This window comes from Panthera onca, chromosome C2 (assembly GCF_046562875.1).
Source record: "Panthera onca isolate mPanOnc1 chromosome C2, mPanOnc1 haplotype 2, whole genome shotgun sequence".
Taxonomy (NCBI): Eukaryota; Metazoa; Chordata; class Mammalia; order Carnivora; family Felidae; genus Panthera; species Panthera onca.
This window is the reverse complement of record NC_138347.1, coordinates 152,681,071-152,700,196: the sequence shown is the minus strand read 5'-3', so window position 1 is coordinate 152,700,196 and position 19,126 is coordinate 152,681,071. Positions and strand designations below refer to the sequence as shown.

At 42.3% G+C, this 19,126-nt stretch overlaps 1 protein-coding gene across 2 annotated transcripts in view; it reads left to right on the top strand.

The window, feature by feature from the left end:
- Nucleotides 1–19,126, top strand: part of DLEC1 (DLEC1 cilia and flagella associated protein) — a 91,437-nt gene that overhangs the window by 23,831 nt on the left and 48,480 nt on the right. For both annotated transcript variants that reach the window (XM_078432506.2, XM_078432505.2), the window contains exons 3-6: nt 1,784–1,894; nt 3,448–3,638; nt 3,878–4,098; nt 5,157–5,235. In XM_078432506.2, the coding sequence (XP_078288632.2) occupies nt 1,784–1,894; nt 3,448–3,638; nt 3,878–4,098; nt 5,157–5,235 (602 nt within the window). The remainder of the gene's footprint in view (nt 1–1,783; nt 1,895–3,447; nt 3,639–3,877; nt 4,099–5,156; nt 5,236–19,126) is intronic.

The window sequence follows — 19,126 nt, the reverse complement described above, 5'->3', positions numbered from 1 at the left end:
TCGTTGTTTCATGTATACGTGTGTACGCGCATGCACGGGAGGGGTCAAATGGCGTCACCCACCTACCCAGTCTCTAGTATCAGAACTCTGTACCCTCCCCAGCTGGCCATCAAGCACTCCTCCATTGTCTCAGGCTTCTGTCCATTCCCCACTTCTACACTGTCCGCGACCAAGCCATCGTCCTGCTAGGTGGCACCTCCCTCCTGAGTTTTATCTCAGATGGGGCTGAGATAAAACTCACTTCTGAGGGTCCTGCAGTTTTGACCCACTCAGACCTTCTGGGGATGAGTCTCCGTGAGCTAGCCCACCCCCCAGAATGTTCGTTCACATGACCGCACTGCTGCAGATGCCCAGAGACTGTGGCTGGGTACTAGCCTGCCCCAGAGAAAGTTCACAGGATCATATAGCAGCAGTGTTTCGGGGATTATGGGAAATCACAACACACATCTGGCACCAGGCTTCACCCTTAACATCCTTGTTCCAACACCAACAAACGTGGCTGTTCTCCAGGGTCCACTGGAAGCTTTGCCTGTGGGGAGGCCACACAGCCTCTACCAAATGTCCTCTTAGCAGGGGAACCGCCTCTGCCTGTGTTGCCCAAAGACCCCTCGAACCCTGCTATCTACTCCTGGGAATTTGCCCTTCCCACCAGAGCTCTGCCAGGTATCAAGCTGCAGAGTCACAGACTCTGTGCTCCCCTGTTTATAGAGTCTTAATGGTATTTAAACCCTCTCCTCTCTCCCTTTCGTGTTCAGTCCCTTATAGGTGTTGCCACTCTTTCTCTTTCTCTCCAGCTATTTTCAGGAGGAGTGCTTTTCCTGTACTCTCCCACCCCCCATCTCTGTCCTCTCCTCACAAGCAAAAACAGCTCCCTGCCCTCCAAAGTTCTCTCTCCCCAAGTTCCCCTCTCCACGCCATATACCTGCTGAGTTCTGTGGTTCATGTTGTGCAGATTGTTGTGTGAATCTTCAGATCAGTTTTCTAAGTGTGTAAGATGGTTTGGTGTTGATCTAGCTGCATTTCAGGGATGAGAGAGGCAAAACAACAATAACAACAACAACAACAACAACCACCATGGATATTAATGCTTGACTTCCCACTTCATTAAATGAGATTTTACTCTTTTGTCTGTCAGTAGACCTGTTGGGGGTTGGCTGATCTAGCCACTCTTGGCCGGCTAGACCAGCTTTAAGCTGTGGGCCCAGCTGAACTTGGCTCTTTGCTACAAGTTGGGCTCAAGTCTGCTTAACATGGATTCATGCTGGAGTCCAAGGTAAAGGGGCAGGAGCTCTTCTCAGGGGCAGGGAAGCTCTTCTCATGATGGCAAAGTCTCAAGAGAGTAGGCTCAGCTGTGCAAACCCCTACCAACATTGGCCAAAGTACATCGCACAGCCAAAGTCAAGGGTGAAGAAGTGTACTCTGTCTCTACTTGTAGGGACTGCAAAGTCATATGGCAAAGGGTGTGGATATAGAGAAGGGTGAGGGGTTGGGGCCATTTATTTGATCTACCATACTTTTCTTAATTACATTTTGTTAACAGACCTCTCCGTGAGTCACACAGTACGTTAGCTCAAATGATACCACAACACAGCCTTGTCTGATGGTTGCCTTCTTTTAAGTGGCTGGTAATCATTTGACGATTAGTTTCTTTAATCTCAAGATTGCACAGGGTTCTGAGAAAGAATTTTGTGAGCTGGTTTAGGTTTGGAGGATGAAAAACTTGGGGTTCAGGTTCTTTAATGTAATGCTTGAAACACCTTTGTCCTTATTCCCTTCTATGTAGTGAAGTCTATCTTCAGATGGTGTGTGGACAGTGTGTTGCTACAGAAGCATCATTTGATCTGCCCGGATGATTACTACAGTGACACCGTACCGTTTTGCTCTGCACCTAAAGGTAATGCTTCTGTACTCTGTTCGAGCCTTTGGTATCATTCCAGGGGTGTTCTGTAGCAGGACTGCACGGGCCACCTTAGCCACCATTTCCCCACGGATTTTTTTCCCTTTCGTTTAATTTGATAATGACTCTTGGGAGGGTCAGTTCTAAGCATTCCACTTCCTCTCTAACTCCCTAACACCTGCAAGACCAAAGTCTCAACTCCTCAGGGTGGAATATGCATTCTTCTTAGCTGCTCAACACCGAGAGATATGAAAATGTTTAGAAAAGTAGCTGGGGGCACCTGGGTGGCTCAGTTGGTTAAACATCTGACTCTTGATTTCGGCTCAGGTCATAGTCTCGTGGTTCGTGAGTTCGAGCCCTGTGTCAGACTGTGCACTGACAGCATGGAGCCTGCTTGGGATTCTCTCTCTCCCCACCCCCCCACCCCCGCCTCTGCCTTTCCCCTGCTCACACTCACTCCCCCTCTCTCAAAAAAGAAAAGAAAAGTGGTTGAATGAACCAAGAGAGGGAGGGTCTGAAAACCTAGATAAGTAAGGGAGCAAATTCCTGACGGAGTCACAACATGGACCGTGGGGTTTTTCCATACCCCATGTAGGAAAATAACAACTTTTTTTTTTCCTTTAATGAGTCTGGTGGGAAGACTGAGTAGGGAGCCAGAGAACGATGTGTATGTGATGTTGAGGTTGCCTGTAACGTGGGAGGCAAGATCTTTTGAGAGTGAGTGGGGTGGGAGCTTGGTTGTGGGTTTAAGCAGGGAGGTGGACTTTTGGGAGAGTCAGCGTATGGACAGGGGGAAGTTGCTCTGTGGATTCCGTGGCCACATATCAGGATGGCCCAGTGGTGCCAGGCTTGGAAGCTGAGCTCGCCAGCCACCCAGCCTGAGGCTTTGGAGCCAAGAAGGTATTTGGGGTGGGAAGGTTGTGATCCAGAGAATCAAGGGTGCTGATGAGAACAGAGTTCCATTGACGACCTGAGCTGCACAGAGAAGGCAGACCAGAGAGAGGTAGCAGAATTAAGTGTCACGTGATACCAAGCCACTTAATATTGTGAAGGTAGTTGGAAATTCGGTGTTCCGCAGATGAATAAGGATAGAGTTAACATGTGTTGAGGATTTACCAGGTATTGTACTGCTGCCAGTTTCATTGCATTCTTGCTAGCAATGAGCGTTCTCCTTTAACCTTTTGGGGATGAACTTATACGTATACAAAACTAATACAAACTTTGATTTCTCCTGTGAACTGTTTGCAAAGCAAGTTCACACACAGGATGCGTGTACATGCGTTAGAGGCGGACAGGCAGGCAGCGACCTACTCCTGTTCTTTGACCATGTTTGACAATCAAACAAGTACTGTAACACTCTCTTCCTAAGTCTCGAGTACGTAGAATAAGTCCCAGGGATAATTTATATGCTGAAGAGCAATTATATGTAATATAGTAAGTGTGAAAGTTGAGGAAGAAGTCTCAAAGTGGCTTTGGTGGTTTTATTTAGGCATCTTAGAAATGTCCACTTCATCTGTGGGAGCTTTCAGTTTGGTCCTTTGGTGCCGCAGGCGTCTCTGTCCCTGGATGTTCAAAACTCACATTCAGTTGTGAGAAGCGTTCTGTCCCAAAGAAGCACCTGACCAAGAAGCTTGAAGATCCCTGCAGGAAGATGCTCGCCAAGTCTGACGAGGAGCTGGACTACACTGTGGACAGCCCGACATGGGACCCACCTTTAGAGGCCGAGCGCAACACTGTCCAGGTTGGTGTGGAAGCCTGGGCGCGGTGGGGCGTGGGGGCAGCGGGCACAGGGAGGTTGTGGGGGTTGGGGAAGGAGTTCCAGGTGACCCAGGATGTTGCGGATCCACAGCGAAATAGGGGGGAGGATTTGCCCTGATCACCCGTGGGTCGTGCGGCTGGCCAAATGCCAGCACACGCAGTCCCCCTGCCTGTCATTGACTCTCTATTTTGTGCGTGTGTGTGTGTGTGTGTGTTTCAAAGAAAACAGGTCCACCCAAGAATAAGAACTGGATGAACCACTTACCTGTGCCCCAGAGAGAACTGGAGCGACTTCTGCTCGCCAGAATGGACAGTCGGGTCCGCTTCCTCAAAAACCCCCGGTTTTTCCCTCCCAACACTCCACGTGGAGGCACGTCTCTCCTCTTTCCTCCGAAGAAGCCAGTGCTGACAGGAGACTTCCAGAGTGGAGAGCCGGTGGAGAGGTGGGTCTTTCCTGACTTGTATGATCAGAAAGTCAGACCCGTTGGAGGACCCAGAAGGTCCTGGGTCTGGCCTGGGTTATGGAGGATCCTAGACTTTTGGGGGACAGGGTGTCAGTATCAGAGCAGAGCAGGGCTTCCGGGCTCCCCACAGGCCTGGCCTTCGGACATCCCCCAGAGGCTTGGACTGTGCTTTTCTGACCTGCCAGGGGTTTGAGGAATCGGGTTAGTGTTGGTCCTCTGCTCACATCTGGGCAGTCTTGGTCAGATGGGAGGAATCTCCGTAGCCACATGTTCTTCTGTTGCACTCCTATGTCTTGGAATAGAAACTCAAGAATAAAAATACGTAAAATTTGATTAATGACAAATAACATACATTGTGATTTTCTTTCAGTGAGTGCCTTTGGCTTATTTCATTAATTGTCCTCGTGAAGGGAGTGAATTGCTTTATGAGTTCTTAGTTTTAATGGACTTAAAACTATTTAACATTTATAAGTCAACTATCTTTTTATTAAGAAAAATTAGAAAATTAATATTTTCAAAGAAAACCAGCACCCATATTAAAAACCCAGTTTAGGATGTTGCTATGTAAGCTTCCAGAGGTGAAGCCTTCTATGCATATTGAAAATGAAACACGCAGCTGTACGTATCTTCACAAAGATTCTATCGTGGGGTAAAATTATTTTGTAACCTGCTTCAACAACAGGAACAAAATCCAGTAAATGACATCTTGTGAATATCTCTGATGGTTTGGGTATATTTATTTAAAAAATAATTTTTTTTTAACGTTTATTTGTTTTTGAGAGACAGAGAGGCAGAGCACGGGCAGGGGAGGGGCAGAGAGAGAGGGAGACAGAATCTGAAGCAGGCTCCAGCTCTGATCTGTCAGCACAGAGCCCGATGCGGGGCTTGAACCCAAGAACCGTGAGATCATGACCTGAGCCGAAGTCGGGTGCTCTACCGACTGAGGCACCCAGGCGCCCCGGTTTGGGTGTATTTATTTTACATGAAGCACATGGATGAAATTAACAGCTTTTCTCCCCTCTTTTGCCCTCCCACAGTTGTGCTGATACTCCAGTGTTTCTTGCTAAACCATCAATCGGATTTTTCACAGATTATGAAGTTGGGCCAGTTTATGAGGTAAAAATCTTATTTCTTGGGGCACCTGGGTGGCTCAGCACGTTAAGCTTCTGACTCTTGATCTCAGCTCATGTCTTGATCTCAGGGTTGTGAGTTCAAACCCCTGTGTTGGGTTCCATGCTGGCCATAGAGCCTACTTAAAACAAAAATCTTATTTCCTTACAGCTCTTCCTTCATCAGCTTCCTTATTTTTTTAAAGTGGTTCATGGAATTTTAAAACCATATACAAAATTAGGGAGAAGACTATGGTAAGCTTTTCCTTATTTCTTGAGGTACACCTGTATCGCTGTATGTTTCCCTCTTAGAACCACTTTCACTGCATCCCAAAGATTTGGACCATTGTGTTTTCATTTTCATTTGTCTCAGTCTATTTCTTTTATTTCCTCTTTGATTTCTTCATCGTCCCATTGGTTGTTTACTAGCATGTTATTTAGCCTCCACGTGTTTGTGTTTTTTCTAGCTTTTTTCTTGTAATTGATTTCTAGTTCCGTACTGTCATGGTTGGAAAAGATGCTTAATATGACTTTACTCTTCTCAAATTTATTGAGAGTTGTTTTGTGGCTTAACATGGGCTCTATCCTGGAGTATGTTCCCTGTGCATTTGAAAAGAATGTGTATTCTGGGGCTCCTGGGTGACTCAGTAAGTTAAGCATCTGACTTTGACTCAGGTCATGATCTCACAGCTTGTGAGTTCGAGCCCTGCGTGGGGCTCTGTGCTGACAGCTCAGAGCCTGGAGTCTGCTTCGGATTCTGTGTCCCCCTCTCTCTCTCTGCCGCTCCCCTGCTTGTGTTCTCTCTCTCAAAATAAATAAACATTTTTAAAAAGTCCTCTACTGTTATCATATTACTGTCAATTTCTCCCTTTATTTCTGTTAATATTTGCTTTGTATATTTAGATGCCCCAATATTGGGTATATAGATATTTACAATAGTTATATCCTCTTATTATATTGATCCCTTTATCGTTATGTAATGCCCTTCTTTGTCTCTTGTTACAGTCTTTGTTTTAAGGTCTGTTTTTCCTGATATAAGTATTGCTACCCTGGCTTTTTTTTTTTTCTTGCTTCCATTTGCACAGAATATATTTTTCCCTTCCTTAACTTTCAGTGTGTATGTGTCTTCAGATCTGAAGTGAGTCTCTTGTAGGCAGCATAGAGAGGGGTGTTATTTTTTTTTATCTATTTGTCACCCTGTGTCTTTTGATTGGAGCATTTAGACCATTTACATTTAAAGTAATTATTGATAAGTCTGAATTTACTGTCATTTTGTTAATTGTTTTCTGGTTATTTTGTAGCTCTTTTCTGTTCTTTTCTTCTCTTGCTATCTTTCCTTGTGATTGTTTTCTTTCATGTTATGCTTGGCTTTCTTTCTCTTCATTTTTTGTGTATCATAAAAGATTTTTGATTTGTGGTTAACCTGAGGTTCATGTATAACATCCTAAGTATATAGCAGTCAATATTAAGTTGATGGTCGCTTAAGTTTGAATACATTGTAAAAGAACTTCATTTTTACTCTCCCCTCCACATTTTATATATGTTACCATATTTAACATCTTTTTATTTTGTGAGTCCTTAGCTAATTTTTTAGATATAATTGATTTTACTTCTTTTGTCTTTTCAACTTCATACAAGCTTTATAAGTGATGACTCCACTACCTGTACTGTTTGCTTACTCTTACTCCTAAATTTTTTTCCTCTCGTAATTTTATTTCTAATTATGACTTTTTCTCCGCTTAAAGAAGTCCCTTTCATATTCCTTCTGAGGACTATTTGGTGGTGATGAACTCCTTTCACTTTTGTTTTTCTGGGAAGTTTTTTCTCTCTCCTTCAATTCTGAATGATAGCCTTGCTGGGTAGGATAGTCTTTGTTGTACGTTTTTAACTTTCAACATTTTGAATGTGTCATGCCACTCCCTTCTGGCCTGAAAAGTTTCTGCTGAAAAATCAGCTGATAGGCTTATGGGGTTTCCTTTGTAGTGACCGGTTGCTTCTCTCTTGTTGCTTTTAAAATTCAGTCTTTATTTTTAATCTTAGACATTTTAGTCATTACATGTCATGGCGTGGACCTCCTCGGGTTCATCTTGTTTGGAACTCTCTGTGCTTCCTGAACCTGGATGTCTCTTTCTTTCCCCAGTCTGGGATATTTTCAGCTATTATATCTTCAAGTAAATTTTCTGCCCCCTTTTCTCTTCTCTTTCTGGGACCCCTGTAATGTGAATATTTGTTCACTAGATGTTGTCTGAGGGATCCCTTAACCTGCTCTCCTGTATCTTTTTTTTTCCTTTTTGCTGTTCAGCGTGGTTGCTCTCCATTACCCTGTCTTCCAGATTGCTAATCATTCCTCTGTATCTGCCAATCTGCTGTTGGTTCTCTCCAGTGCATTTTTCACTTCAGTTATTGTATTCTTCAATTCTGGTTTCTTTTTATATTTTCTTTCTCTTGGTTGAAGTTTTGAGTTTCTCCATCCTCCTCTCCAGCCTGGTGAGCATCTTTATGGCCATTACTTTGAGCTTTTTATCAGATACACTGTTTATCGCGGTTTCATTTAGTTCTTTTTCTGAGGCTTTGTCTTTTTCTTTCTTTGGCACGTATTCCCGTCTCATTTTGCTTGACTTTCTGTGTTTGTGTGACTTAGGTGGAACAGCTGCTTCTAAACTTGAAGGGATAATCTTGTGTATGGTTGTCCTCTGTGTAGACGGCGTGCGCCTGGCGACTGTCGAGTGCAGGAAGGCTGGCAATGCTGGCTTCATATTTGGCCCTCCGTCATGTTCACGTTCGTCAGGTGACCGCTCTTGGGGCTACGTGTTCCAAGCCCCCTGGAGATTAATATATACACGTTAGAAATGCCCACCAAGGCTGGGATGGAGGGAAGCTTGCTTCTGTTAGAGATCTGTTAGAGATAACATAGTCTTTTTCCTTCCTTCCCCCCACCTCTGCTTTCCTTTAATTTTAAAGACAGAGAGAGCAAGTGGAGGAGAGGGGAAGAGGGAAAGAGAGAGAGAGAGGGAGAGAGAGAGAGAGAGAGAGAGAGAGAGAGAGAGAGAGAGGATCTTCAACAGGCTCTATGCTCAGTGCAGAGCCCGACGTGGGGCTCAATCCCACCACCCTCAGGATTTTGACCTGAGCCAAAATCAAGAGTCGGGTGCTCAACCCACCGAGCCACCCAGGCGTCCCAGTCCTGATGCGCAGGTGGCACCATGAGATCTAATTAAAGGCCAGCTATCAATTAGGTGTATGCAGACCCTTTGAAGTGCACGTGAACCCTTTGATCTCACTACAGTGCCCTTTTGCACACCCCTTCGCTTTATAAAATCTGTGGACTAAGGTCCAGACGTTGTGGAAAGTAGCCATGTAGCAGCTGCCTGAATCATTGGCCCCCGGGTTCCCCCCGTCAGTAAGCTACCCTGGATAAAACTCTATAAATTGCGCGGGTTCACCTGCTTTGTTTTCTGGTCACAAAGCGCCTTCTCAGTCTGGAAGATATGTTACTGTCCCTTCCCCACCTTCTCGCAGGCTGGCTGGTCAGAGCTGTGGCTGTCATGGGCAGGGGGTTCCGGGGTACTCCATGCTGGAACTGTCCTGCGGAGATGGCCGGAGCTGAAGTCGGGGCCGTCTGGGGTGGTCCTGGAACTCTCTGTGCAGAGGGCACCCTGGCAGGACGGCTAAAGGTGAAGTGGGTACAGCTGAGATGTCCCAGGGCGTCTGCACAGGAGTGCCCTCGGGGGCATCTGGAGCTGAAGCAGGCACGGACCAGGAGACCCTGGGTGGCCCAGGAAGGGGCACCCCTGCGAGGCGGCTGGAGCTGAGGCGTGGCATGGGCTCGAGTTTCCTAGGATACTCTGCACAGGAACACCCTGGTGGGGCGGCTGGAGCTGAGGTGGGCATGGGCCAGGGGGTGCCAGGGTGCTTTGTGCCGGGGGTGACCCGGCAACTCTGTCACAGTGGTGGTGGCAGCCTGGGGTGTTCCGGGATGCTTTGCATTTGTGATGGCTGGAGTCGCAGTGAGCACTGACCAGGGGTGTCTCAATATGCAGTGTGTTGGGGCCGCGGTGGTGGGATAGCGGGGGCTCATATGTGCTAGGGGAGGTGGCAGGCCAGCTCTGGTGCCCAGACCCTGCTCTTGGCGGTGTAATTCGGCTGGAGGAGGGGTGCTAACCGCAGGGCTCGCCCGCCGGAGAGTTTCAGCGGCTCCCTCTGTCCGGCAGAGTCCTAAGGCTGGATCCTTTATATTCTAGTTGCCCTGTTCAACTACCGCTTTTTTTTTTTTTTAACTGCGCCTTCAATGTCCTCCCTCCCTGCTGCAGTTTGCGGCATTGGGGGTAGGGGTTCCCGCTGTGACTGTTCCCCATCTCCCTTGCCGTTCTCTGTGTGGTCTCTCTGTCTCCTGTCGCGGAGCAGCTGTTCAGTTGGCCCTTCTTCAGGAGGAATTTCACTGCAAATAGGTGGAGGGTTAGAGCGTCTGTGGAAGGGGTGAGTTCTGGGTCTTCCCATGTTGTGGTCTTGGACCAGAAGCCCCTCAGCCTACTTTTTAAAAAGGCCCTTTATTTATTTAAAAAGGCCCAGGATTCGTAAATCCTGGATTTGGCTGATTGTATCATTGTGGTGACACGAAACACGTTCCTTTGTTCCTATTTCTATAAACTTATAGTTCGATGTAGACATTTGATTAGATTCACGTTCAGTTTTTTTTCTTTTCTTGGCAAGAATAATACTTTGGTGGTGCTATGTATTTCTTATTATATCCCATCAGGAGGCGTGTATCTGCTTTTCCTATTACCAGGAAAGAATGGTTTTGGGTGCTGCGAGCCTGAATCGTCATTTATGAAGTTTTTATCAACCTTTCTTATAGTGGCTTTAGAAGCCTTAGATGATTGTTACCTAGATCCATTTTTTTTTTTAAACAAAATTAAGGGTTATAACATGGTCATTTCTAATTCTGTTACTCCTTCTGCATTTATTGGCTGTGATCCTCTATTTAAAAAGAAACTTTCTGGGGCGCCTGGGTGGCTCAGTCGGTTGAGCGTCTGACTTCAGCTTAGGTCATGATCTCACACTCTGTGAGTTCGAGCCCCGCGTCGGGCTCTGTGCTGACAGCTCAGAGCCCGGAGCCTGCTTCAGATTCTGTGTCTCCCCCTCTCTCTGCCCCTCCCCTGCTCATGCTCTGTCTCTCTTTGTCTCAAAAATAAATAAAAACATTAAACAAATTAAAAAAAATAAAATAAAAAGAAACTTTCTTTCACTTCATGCTCCTTTCCCCTCTTCCTTATGCTCTCCTTACCCGACAAGTAACTATTTTCATTAGTTTGGGTTCTTCCATTGTTTCTTTTTGGAATCATAAGCAAATATATGGATGTATTTGAACCCCCTCTCCTTCTTACTGTCCTCTGCACCTTGCTTGTTTCACTTAACAGCATATACAATGATCCGTCTGAGAGTAGTTATAGGGACTCTCCTGATTCCTTTTCCCTAGCCTCCTTCATTTTCATTCTAGCCTCCACCATCCTAGGGAATCAGACTGAGACCAAGCTTAGTAGCCGCCAACTCTGTTCACCAGATGCAAAGACTGCCAGGCCTAATCGTGGCAAGTTCTTTCACACACATGTGTATTGTACTTTACAGTTTAAAGAGCAGTCCATTATTCTTTATGAGCTCTCAAGCACCCAGGGCAAAAGCGGGCAAACATGTCAGTCTTATGTGTTAAATGTTAAAGCAATGTTTTTTTTAATTCCTTAAATGTAACAGTGATATATTCTCTTTTGGACCTCTGTGTCTGGTCATCAGATTTCAAGGACAGTTGCAGAAGTTGGCAAAGACTCCAAGAAAGGGGGTAAAAATAATTTCAGTTGGGGGGGTGGAATAGGGCAGAGAAAGAACTGCTCAGGGCCGTGTGACAGACCCTTATATGCAGGACTGGAAGGTGCCATCTGTGGAAGCCTGTAGATGAGGTGGTCACAGACTGCCATGGACCAGTCCTCCCTTCTGCCTTTGCCTGGTCCTCTAGGGCTCACCCCTTTCCTATTGCTGAGTTGTCACTTCTCTGGAAAGTCACCCTGACCTTTCCCAACTGGATTAATTGTCCTGATTGCAGGCCCTTTTCCCACCATTTGCTCTTTGGTGGCACAATTTTATATTTATCTTTCCCACTAGACTGTAAGCCCAACAAGGGCAGGAATTATTTCTAGGCTTGCGTTATTTTATTTTCAGTGCTCAGCAGATAGTAGTTCCTCAGTAAATATGTATGGACTAAATTACATAAATACTCAAATATGGGTCTACCTCTTGGCCTTGCCTACCCCTGATAAATCAAGAAAAAATGAAAGGTGTCATATTTAGTAAAAAAAAAAAAAAAAAAAAAAAAAAAAAAAAAAAAGCCAAGTGTGTGTGTGTGCAGGGGAGAGAGAAAATAACTTATAAGGGGTTTTGATAAGTTAGTGAATAACAGCCCACAAGTGGATTAGTAAGGTATTTATTCCTTTAGAACATTGCAGGGTGCCTGGGTGGCTTAGTTGGTTAAGCATCCGACCCTTGATTTCGGCTCAGGTCATGTTCTCATGAGTTCGAGCCCTGCGTCAGGCTCTGTGCTGACAGCGCGGAGCCTGCTTGGGATTCTCTGTCTCCCCTTCTCTCTGCCCATCCCCCACTCATGCTGCCTCTCTCTCTCTCTCTCTCTCTCTCTCTCTCTCTCACAATAAATGAATTTAAAAAAGAAGGTTGCTAAGGATGAAAAAATGTTTAAATATATGGGGATGTGTATGTATAATAATGTTAAAAATTAAAGTACAACATAATATGACTGTGTAAAATTGAGTACATGTGGCTGGAAGAAGCCACCCATGGTACACAAAGAATCATACATAATTAGTACATTTCAGAGAAGAATTTATGGTTATAAGTTTTTCACAAACTTTATATTGATGAAACATCTTAAATTTTAAAAATATATGGATGAGAATTAGGTTTTCCACTGTTGCAGAAAGAAGTTGCAAATAAGGAAAGGGACTGCTGGAATCAGCTCTTGGGTGCTGGGTTGTAGTCAGAGATACAAATAATGGATTTGTGGTTTCAAAATGTGTTTACATATTACACATACAGGTGGACACATACAAGAATAAATATAGATGTGTGTGAATGCATAAGTTAGTACATTTGCATGTATTTCCTAGTTGCAGCTACCGAGAGGAACAGAAATAGTGGCATCCTAGCAGCACTTAGCACACCTAGTGTCCACATCTTGGTTTCTAAGTACCATTCTCCAATAAAAGGCACTAGGGCGCCTTGGTAAATTAGTTAATTCCAGGGCTGAGACAGGGGAAATATGTGAACCTAGAACATCTTGTGGTGCCATAAAGTGTAAGGAAGTGATGAGAGAAAGAAAAAGAGGGACAGGAAGAGGGGGCATGTCAAAAGGACACAGAGCTCTCAGTGGCCAAAGTTGAAACGTTTCAAACAACAAAATAAATGATAATGGTATTCAGATTGTAACCCAAAGAATAAAATAAAGTCCATGAATTCATACTGAATAAGTAAACATCTGAATAAATAAATGGAGGAGAAGGGATGACTCTTTGTTACGGAAGGATTCTAAGTTAGTTTAAAACATTTTTGAAATTTTAAAGTAACCTCCATACCCAGTGTGAGACTTAAACTCACAGCCCCGAGATCAAGAGTCGCAGGCTCCACCAACTGAGCCAGCCAAGTGGCTCAGAATAATTCTAATTAATACGTAGAAAGAATGAAAGAAATAAAAAAGTTACCATTAAATATCACACTGATAAAATCTGCAGGCAGGATATACCAATAGATGATAAAATTGGGGGTAAAAGTTTTAGCAGAAACAGATGATTGCATAGTCTCTCCCCAAATACCTTGTAATTACAAAGGAAAAATAGTAACTGTGCCATGGCAAATCATGGCAGATAGGACTTTGACCAAATGATTAATTTTAACATCACTGCTAATATGTATCATATACCTCCAATATGACATACTGAGAAGGGCACATCACTTGTATGATATTCTTGTAAATAATGCATAACCTCAATGTAATCATGAGTAAACATCAGACCAACCCAACTGAAGACCATTCTAGAAGGACATTGCGCAGAATAACTGACCAGTGCTCTCTAAAATGCTTAAGGTCATGGACAACAAGGAAAGACTAAGGAACTGTCAAAGATCTTAGGAGATTAAAAAGACATGGGAACCTAATGGAATTTCAGGTTTTGGATTTGATCCAGCAATGGAAAAAGAAAGTTAGTGGACAAATTGGAAAAGTTTACATAGATTCTTACTTTAGTTAATATATTGTAGCAAGCTTAATTTCTTAGATTTGATCATAGTTCTCTTGTTATGAAAATGTTAACATAAGGAGAAGCTGAGTGAAGACCATATGGGAATTCTCTGGATTATTTTTTACAACTCTTATAAGTCTAGTATCAAAACCAAGCGTTAGAAACATACAAGTATTAGGCAGATTTCCAGTTATGGCCGTATTATAACTAGATAACCTGAAGAATAGGAATCTACAAGAAATGAAAATTCTAGAACTGAAATTACTCAATGGAAGGGCTCACCAGCAAATTAGACACAGATGAAGATAATACTTACAGGGAGGTTAGTAGAAATGATCCAAACTAAAACACAAAGGGAAAAGAGAAGAAAAAATACAGAAAGTGGCATTTAAAAATATGGGACCTAGTAAGCAGGTCTATTGTGTAATTGAAATCCCAGAAAGGGAGGAGAGAGAGCATGGGGGCAGCAGCAGGGTTGAAAAACTTAGTGGATGACAGTGACCAAAAAGTAATGAAGACATCAAGCCATAGAGTAAAACACTAACAACCCTAAGCAGAGTAAAATAAAAGAAAATCATACCCAGGCATATTATAGTAAAATTCTGTTCTAAACCAAAGGAAAGGTGGGGGAAACCCAAACTTAAAGCATCTGGAAAAAAAAGACCCACCACCTTCTAATGGAAATGTTTGAAGCTAGCAAATACTTGGAAGCTTCAAAGTGATGAAAGATAGTAACTTGCAATCTAGAATTCTAAACCCAGTGAAAATATTCTTCAAAAATTTCAACAATAAGTTGGGATGCCTGGGTGGCTCAGTCCGTTAAGCATTCAGCTGTTGGTATGGGCTCAAGTCATGATCTCGCGGTCGTGAGATCAAGCCCTGTGTCAGGCTCTATGCTGAGCATTGAGCCTGCTTGGGATTCTCTCTGCAACCCCCCACTCATGCCCTCTCCTCCCTCCCTCCCTCTCTCTCTCTTAAAAATAAATAAATAAACTTTAAAAAAAATGAAGATAAAATGAAATTCTCAGATGAAAACTGGTAATTCACTATCAGATAATGATAATTCCATCACCAGAAGATCTACACCAAAGGAATTTTTAATCAGAAGAAAATGACACTCATATGGAAGCAGAGAAATGCAAGAAGGAATGAAAAGCAACAACAATTACATGATATGTAAATGGACCAGGTACCCCAATTAAAAGAGAAGGACCTTCAGACTGTGAATAAGAACAAAAACCAACTAAATGCTGCTTATATGAGATAACCTTAAAAGTAAGGGTACAAAAAGATTGACAATATAAGGATGGATAAAGATATATTTTAGGCACAAGAAAGGTGGTGTGGATTTACTAATATCAGAGAAGGCGAGAAGCATTAATAGAAAGAAAGGAAAAAAGGACATTTCATAGTTAACATTTAAAAGTCCATCCAAGAGATACTATTTAAAATCTGTACACACGAATGGTTTAGCCTCAAAATACTAAGCAAAATTTTATAAGACTAAAAGAAAAACAGATACAATAACAAACATGTAGGAGACTTTAACATTTTTTCTCTCAAAAACTTAAAAAGCAGCTAGACCCAAACAGTAAAGATATAGAAGAATCGAGCAATTAACAAACTGTGTCTAATTGAGTTATATATAACACTACAGCCAGCACTTGCAAAATGTATTTTCTTTTAAAAGTGCACATTAAACATCAAAATTGTCCATGTGCTGAATCATAAAGCAATTATCAAAAAATTTCAAAGGACTGGGGTGATTGAGTGGCTCCGTCGGTTAAGCATCCAAGTCTCGATTTTGGCTCAGGTGGCGTCTTGTGGTCTGTGAGGTCAAGTCCCATGCTGGGCTCCACGCAAAGCACCGAGCCTGCTTGGGATTGTTTCTCTCTCCCTCTCTCCCTGCCCCTCCCTCACTTGAGCATGCACCCTCCATAAATAAACAAAAATACATCTTTAATTTTTTTTTCAAAAGACTAAACGCATATAGAGTTTGAACCTAGTGGGCTTAATATAGAAACCAACAACAAAAATATAACTAGCAACTACCCAAATATTTGGAAATTCAGCAGTTCATTACTAAACTCATGAACCAAAGAAATCATAATGGAAATGAGAAAATACAAAATAATGATCATTTAAAAAAGTAATTGAAGTATAATTGATACACAGGGCTATATTAGTTTTAGGTGTATAGCATAGTGAGTCAACAATTTTGCATGTTACTCAGTGCTCATCATGATAAGTCACCACCATCTGTCACCATACAATGTTATCACAATATCAGTATTACTGATTATACTCCCTATGCTATAGTTTTCATCTCCATGCCTTATTTACTCTATATGGATGATAATCTTTTATTATCTTTTTTTTTTAGAGAGGGTGCAAGCAGGGGAGATGGGCAGAGGGAGAGAGAGAGGGAGCGAGCCTTAAGAAGGCTCCACGCTGAGTCCCAATTTGGGGCTCAGTTCCATGACTCTGGGATCATGATCTGAGCTGAAATCAAGAGCTGGACACTCAACCAACTTAGCCACCAGGTGCCCCGTGAATGAATATTAAAAAAAAATTTTTTTAATGTTTATTATTTTTGATGGGGGGGAGGTAGGGGCAGAGAGAGACACACACACAGAATCCGAGGCTCCAGACTCTGAGGTGTCAACACAGAGCCTGTTGCTGGACTCAAACTCATGAATCTCAAGGTCATGACCTGAGCCAAAGTTGGACACTCAACTGACTGAGCACCCCGGCACCCCATGAATGATCATTTTAAAATGGTACGTCAAAGCTTGTAGGATGCAGCTAAAGCCAAGCTTAGAAGAAAATGTACCGACTTATATTTACATGTTAGAAGAGAAATAGTCTGAAAATCCACTACGTGGGTGTCTCCCCAGAATTATAATAGCAAATTAAACCCAAAGAAATGGGAAGGAAATAATAAAAACAAGAACAAATTTAAATTGTGGGGTTTTTTTTTCAGAGAGAGAGACAGAGACAGCACAAGCAGGGAAGGGGTAAAGAGAGAGAAAGACAGAGAATCCCAAGCAGGCTCTGCACTGCCAGCACAGAGCCCAGTGTGGGGCTTGAATTCACAAAACCATGAGATCATGACTTGGCTGAAGCCAAGAGTCCAGTACTTAACCAACTGGGCCACCTACCTAAACAAGAACAAATTTAAGTGAAATAGAAAGCAAGTAAGCAGTAGGATCAACAAAGCCAAAAGTTAGTTCTTTGAAACAATTTTTTAAAATTTTATTTAAGTCCAAGTTAGTTAACACGTAGCATATAATGGTTTCAGGAGTAGAATTTAGTGATTCATCACTTACATATAACACCCAGTGCTCATCCCAACTAGTGCCCTCCTTAATGCCCATCCCCAACCCAACACCCCTCCAGCAATCCTCCATTTGTTTTCTCTATTTAGGAGTCTCTTAGGCTTTGCCTCCCTCTCTGTTCTTATTTTTCTTTCCCTTCCCCTATGTTCATCTGTTTTGTTTCTTAAATTTCACATATGAGTGAAGTCGTATGATATTTTTCTTTCTCTGACTGACTTATTTTGCTTAGCATAATACATTCTGGTTCCATCCACTTTGTTGCCAATGGCAAGATTTCATTCTTTTTGATCACCGAGTAATATTCCATTGTATATATGTAGCAACCACATCTTGTTTATCCATTCATCAGTTGATGGACACTTGGGCTCTTTCCATAGTTCTTTGAAAAGATTAATAAAATTAATAAATTCCCAGCAGAGCTGATCAAAAAGAAAAGAAAGTACAAAGTCACCAATATCAAGGAAAAGAAGATATTATAGATCCTACAGACGTTAGAAAAATAAGAGGTTTATGAACAACTTTATATCTAGACATTTGAAAATGTAGATGAAATAGAGACATTTGCAGGAAAATACAATATACAAAACAGATCAAGAGAAAATAAGCCACCCGAAAAATCTTATGACACTGAATCTGTAATTTAAAACCTCACAATTTCTAACAAGCTCTAAAATTGTGGTGGTCGCACAACTCTATGAAAATACTAAACACCACTGTATTATACCCTTTCAGTTGGTGAGTTGTGGCATGGAGATTATATCTCAGTAAAGTTGTCTAAAACAACAACAAACCTACGAATAAAAGTTCAGGCCCTGATGGCTTCACCTGTGAATTCTCTCTAACCTATGAGGAAGAAATGCAACAACCTTTTATAAACAATACAGAGAATAGAAAAAAAGGGAAGACAGCCTAACTTGTGTTATGAGAAAAGCATAATCTTGGATACCAAAATCTGAAAAGGATTATTATAAGAAAGGCTAAACTTTGTCATGAACAGAACTGCAGAGTTTCCCAAGAAAACATTAGCAAACGGAATTCAGCTTTATATGAAAATGATAAGCATTACAGGGGTGCCTGGGTGGCTCAGTTGGTTAGGCATCTGACTCTTGGTTTCAGCTCAGGTCATGATCTCACAGTTAGTGAGTTCAAGCCCTGCATCGGGCTCTGCGCTGGCAGTGCAGGGCCTGCTTGGGATTCTCTCTCTGCCTCTCTCTCTGCCCCTCCCCTGCTTGGGTGCACAGGCATGGGTGCATGCACGCTCTCTCAAAATAAATAAACTTTAAAAAAAAACATTATAACCAGCGTGGTTTGATCTAGCAGTGCAAAGTTAGTTTAACATCTGAAAAGCAATAAGTAGAATTCCCCATTTAACAGTAAGGGAGAGAACTCACATAGTTATCTTTCAATAGACACAGACAAAATTTAATATCTAGTCATAATTTAAAAAACGCTAAGCAAACTAAAAATCAAATAAAATTTTCATAATTTTACAAAAGGTATTTACAAAAGTAAAACTGTTATTATTCACAGATGGCATGATTGTGTACCCAGAAAATCCAAATCCACAGATAACCTATTGTATTTAATCAGTGAATTTATTAAAAGTCTCTAGATATAAAGTCAATGTATAAAACTAATTTTATTCCTGTGTACCAGAGCAAGCTATTATAAAGCGAATTTAAAATATGATAGTTTGTAGTGCATTTAAATAAATCAAATTTAAATGAACGTGTACAAGACTTTGACAGAAAACTAAACAATATAATTGAGAGAAATTAAAGGAGACCCAAATAGATGAATAGATATATAGCCAGTAGTATGTTGGAGCCAGGTCATAGTAGCTCAGAAGAGTGTACCGTGCACATCTCTCCCCAACTCCATGTTCAGTGATGGTATCTTGAATTCGACCACAGAGGAAGTATTTACACCATGAAAGCCAGCAAATACTATCAAATCATGGCTCTCCACCATCTCCAAGAACCTGTCATTAAACATTTACCAGCACAATACTGAATATACTATATTCATGGATTGGAAGACTCATTAGTAGACAGACGTTTTCAAAGGATAATTCAGAGGAATTTGTTATCTGCATGCCCATTTGAGGAATAGTAGTCGGTATGCTGTGGTCAGTGAACAAAGGCAAAAACAAATTTGTAACTGAGAGGAGAGAGAAAAAAACTTGCAGTCTGGGACAGTGAATCTTCCAGTGTTTGCTGTTAGTATCTCTGTCTTAGGCCAGGTCTGCACCATTGCCCTCAAC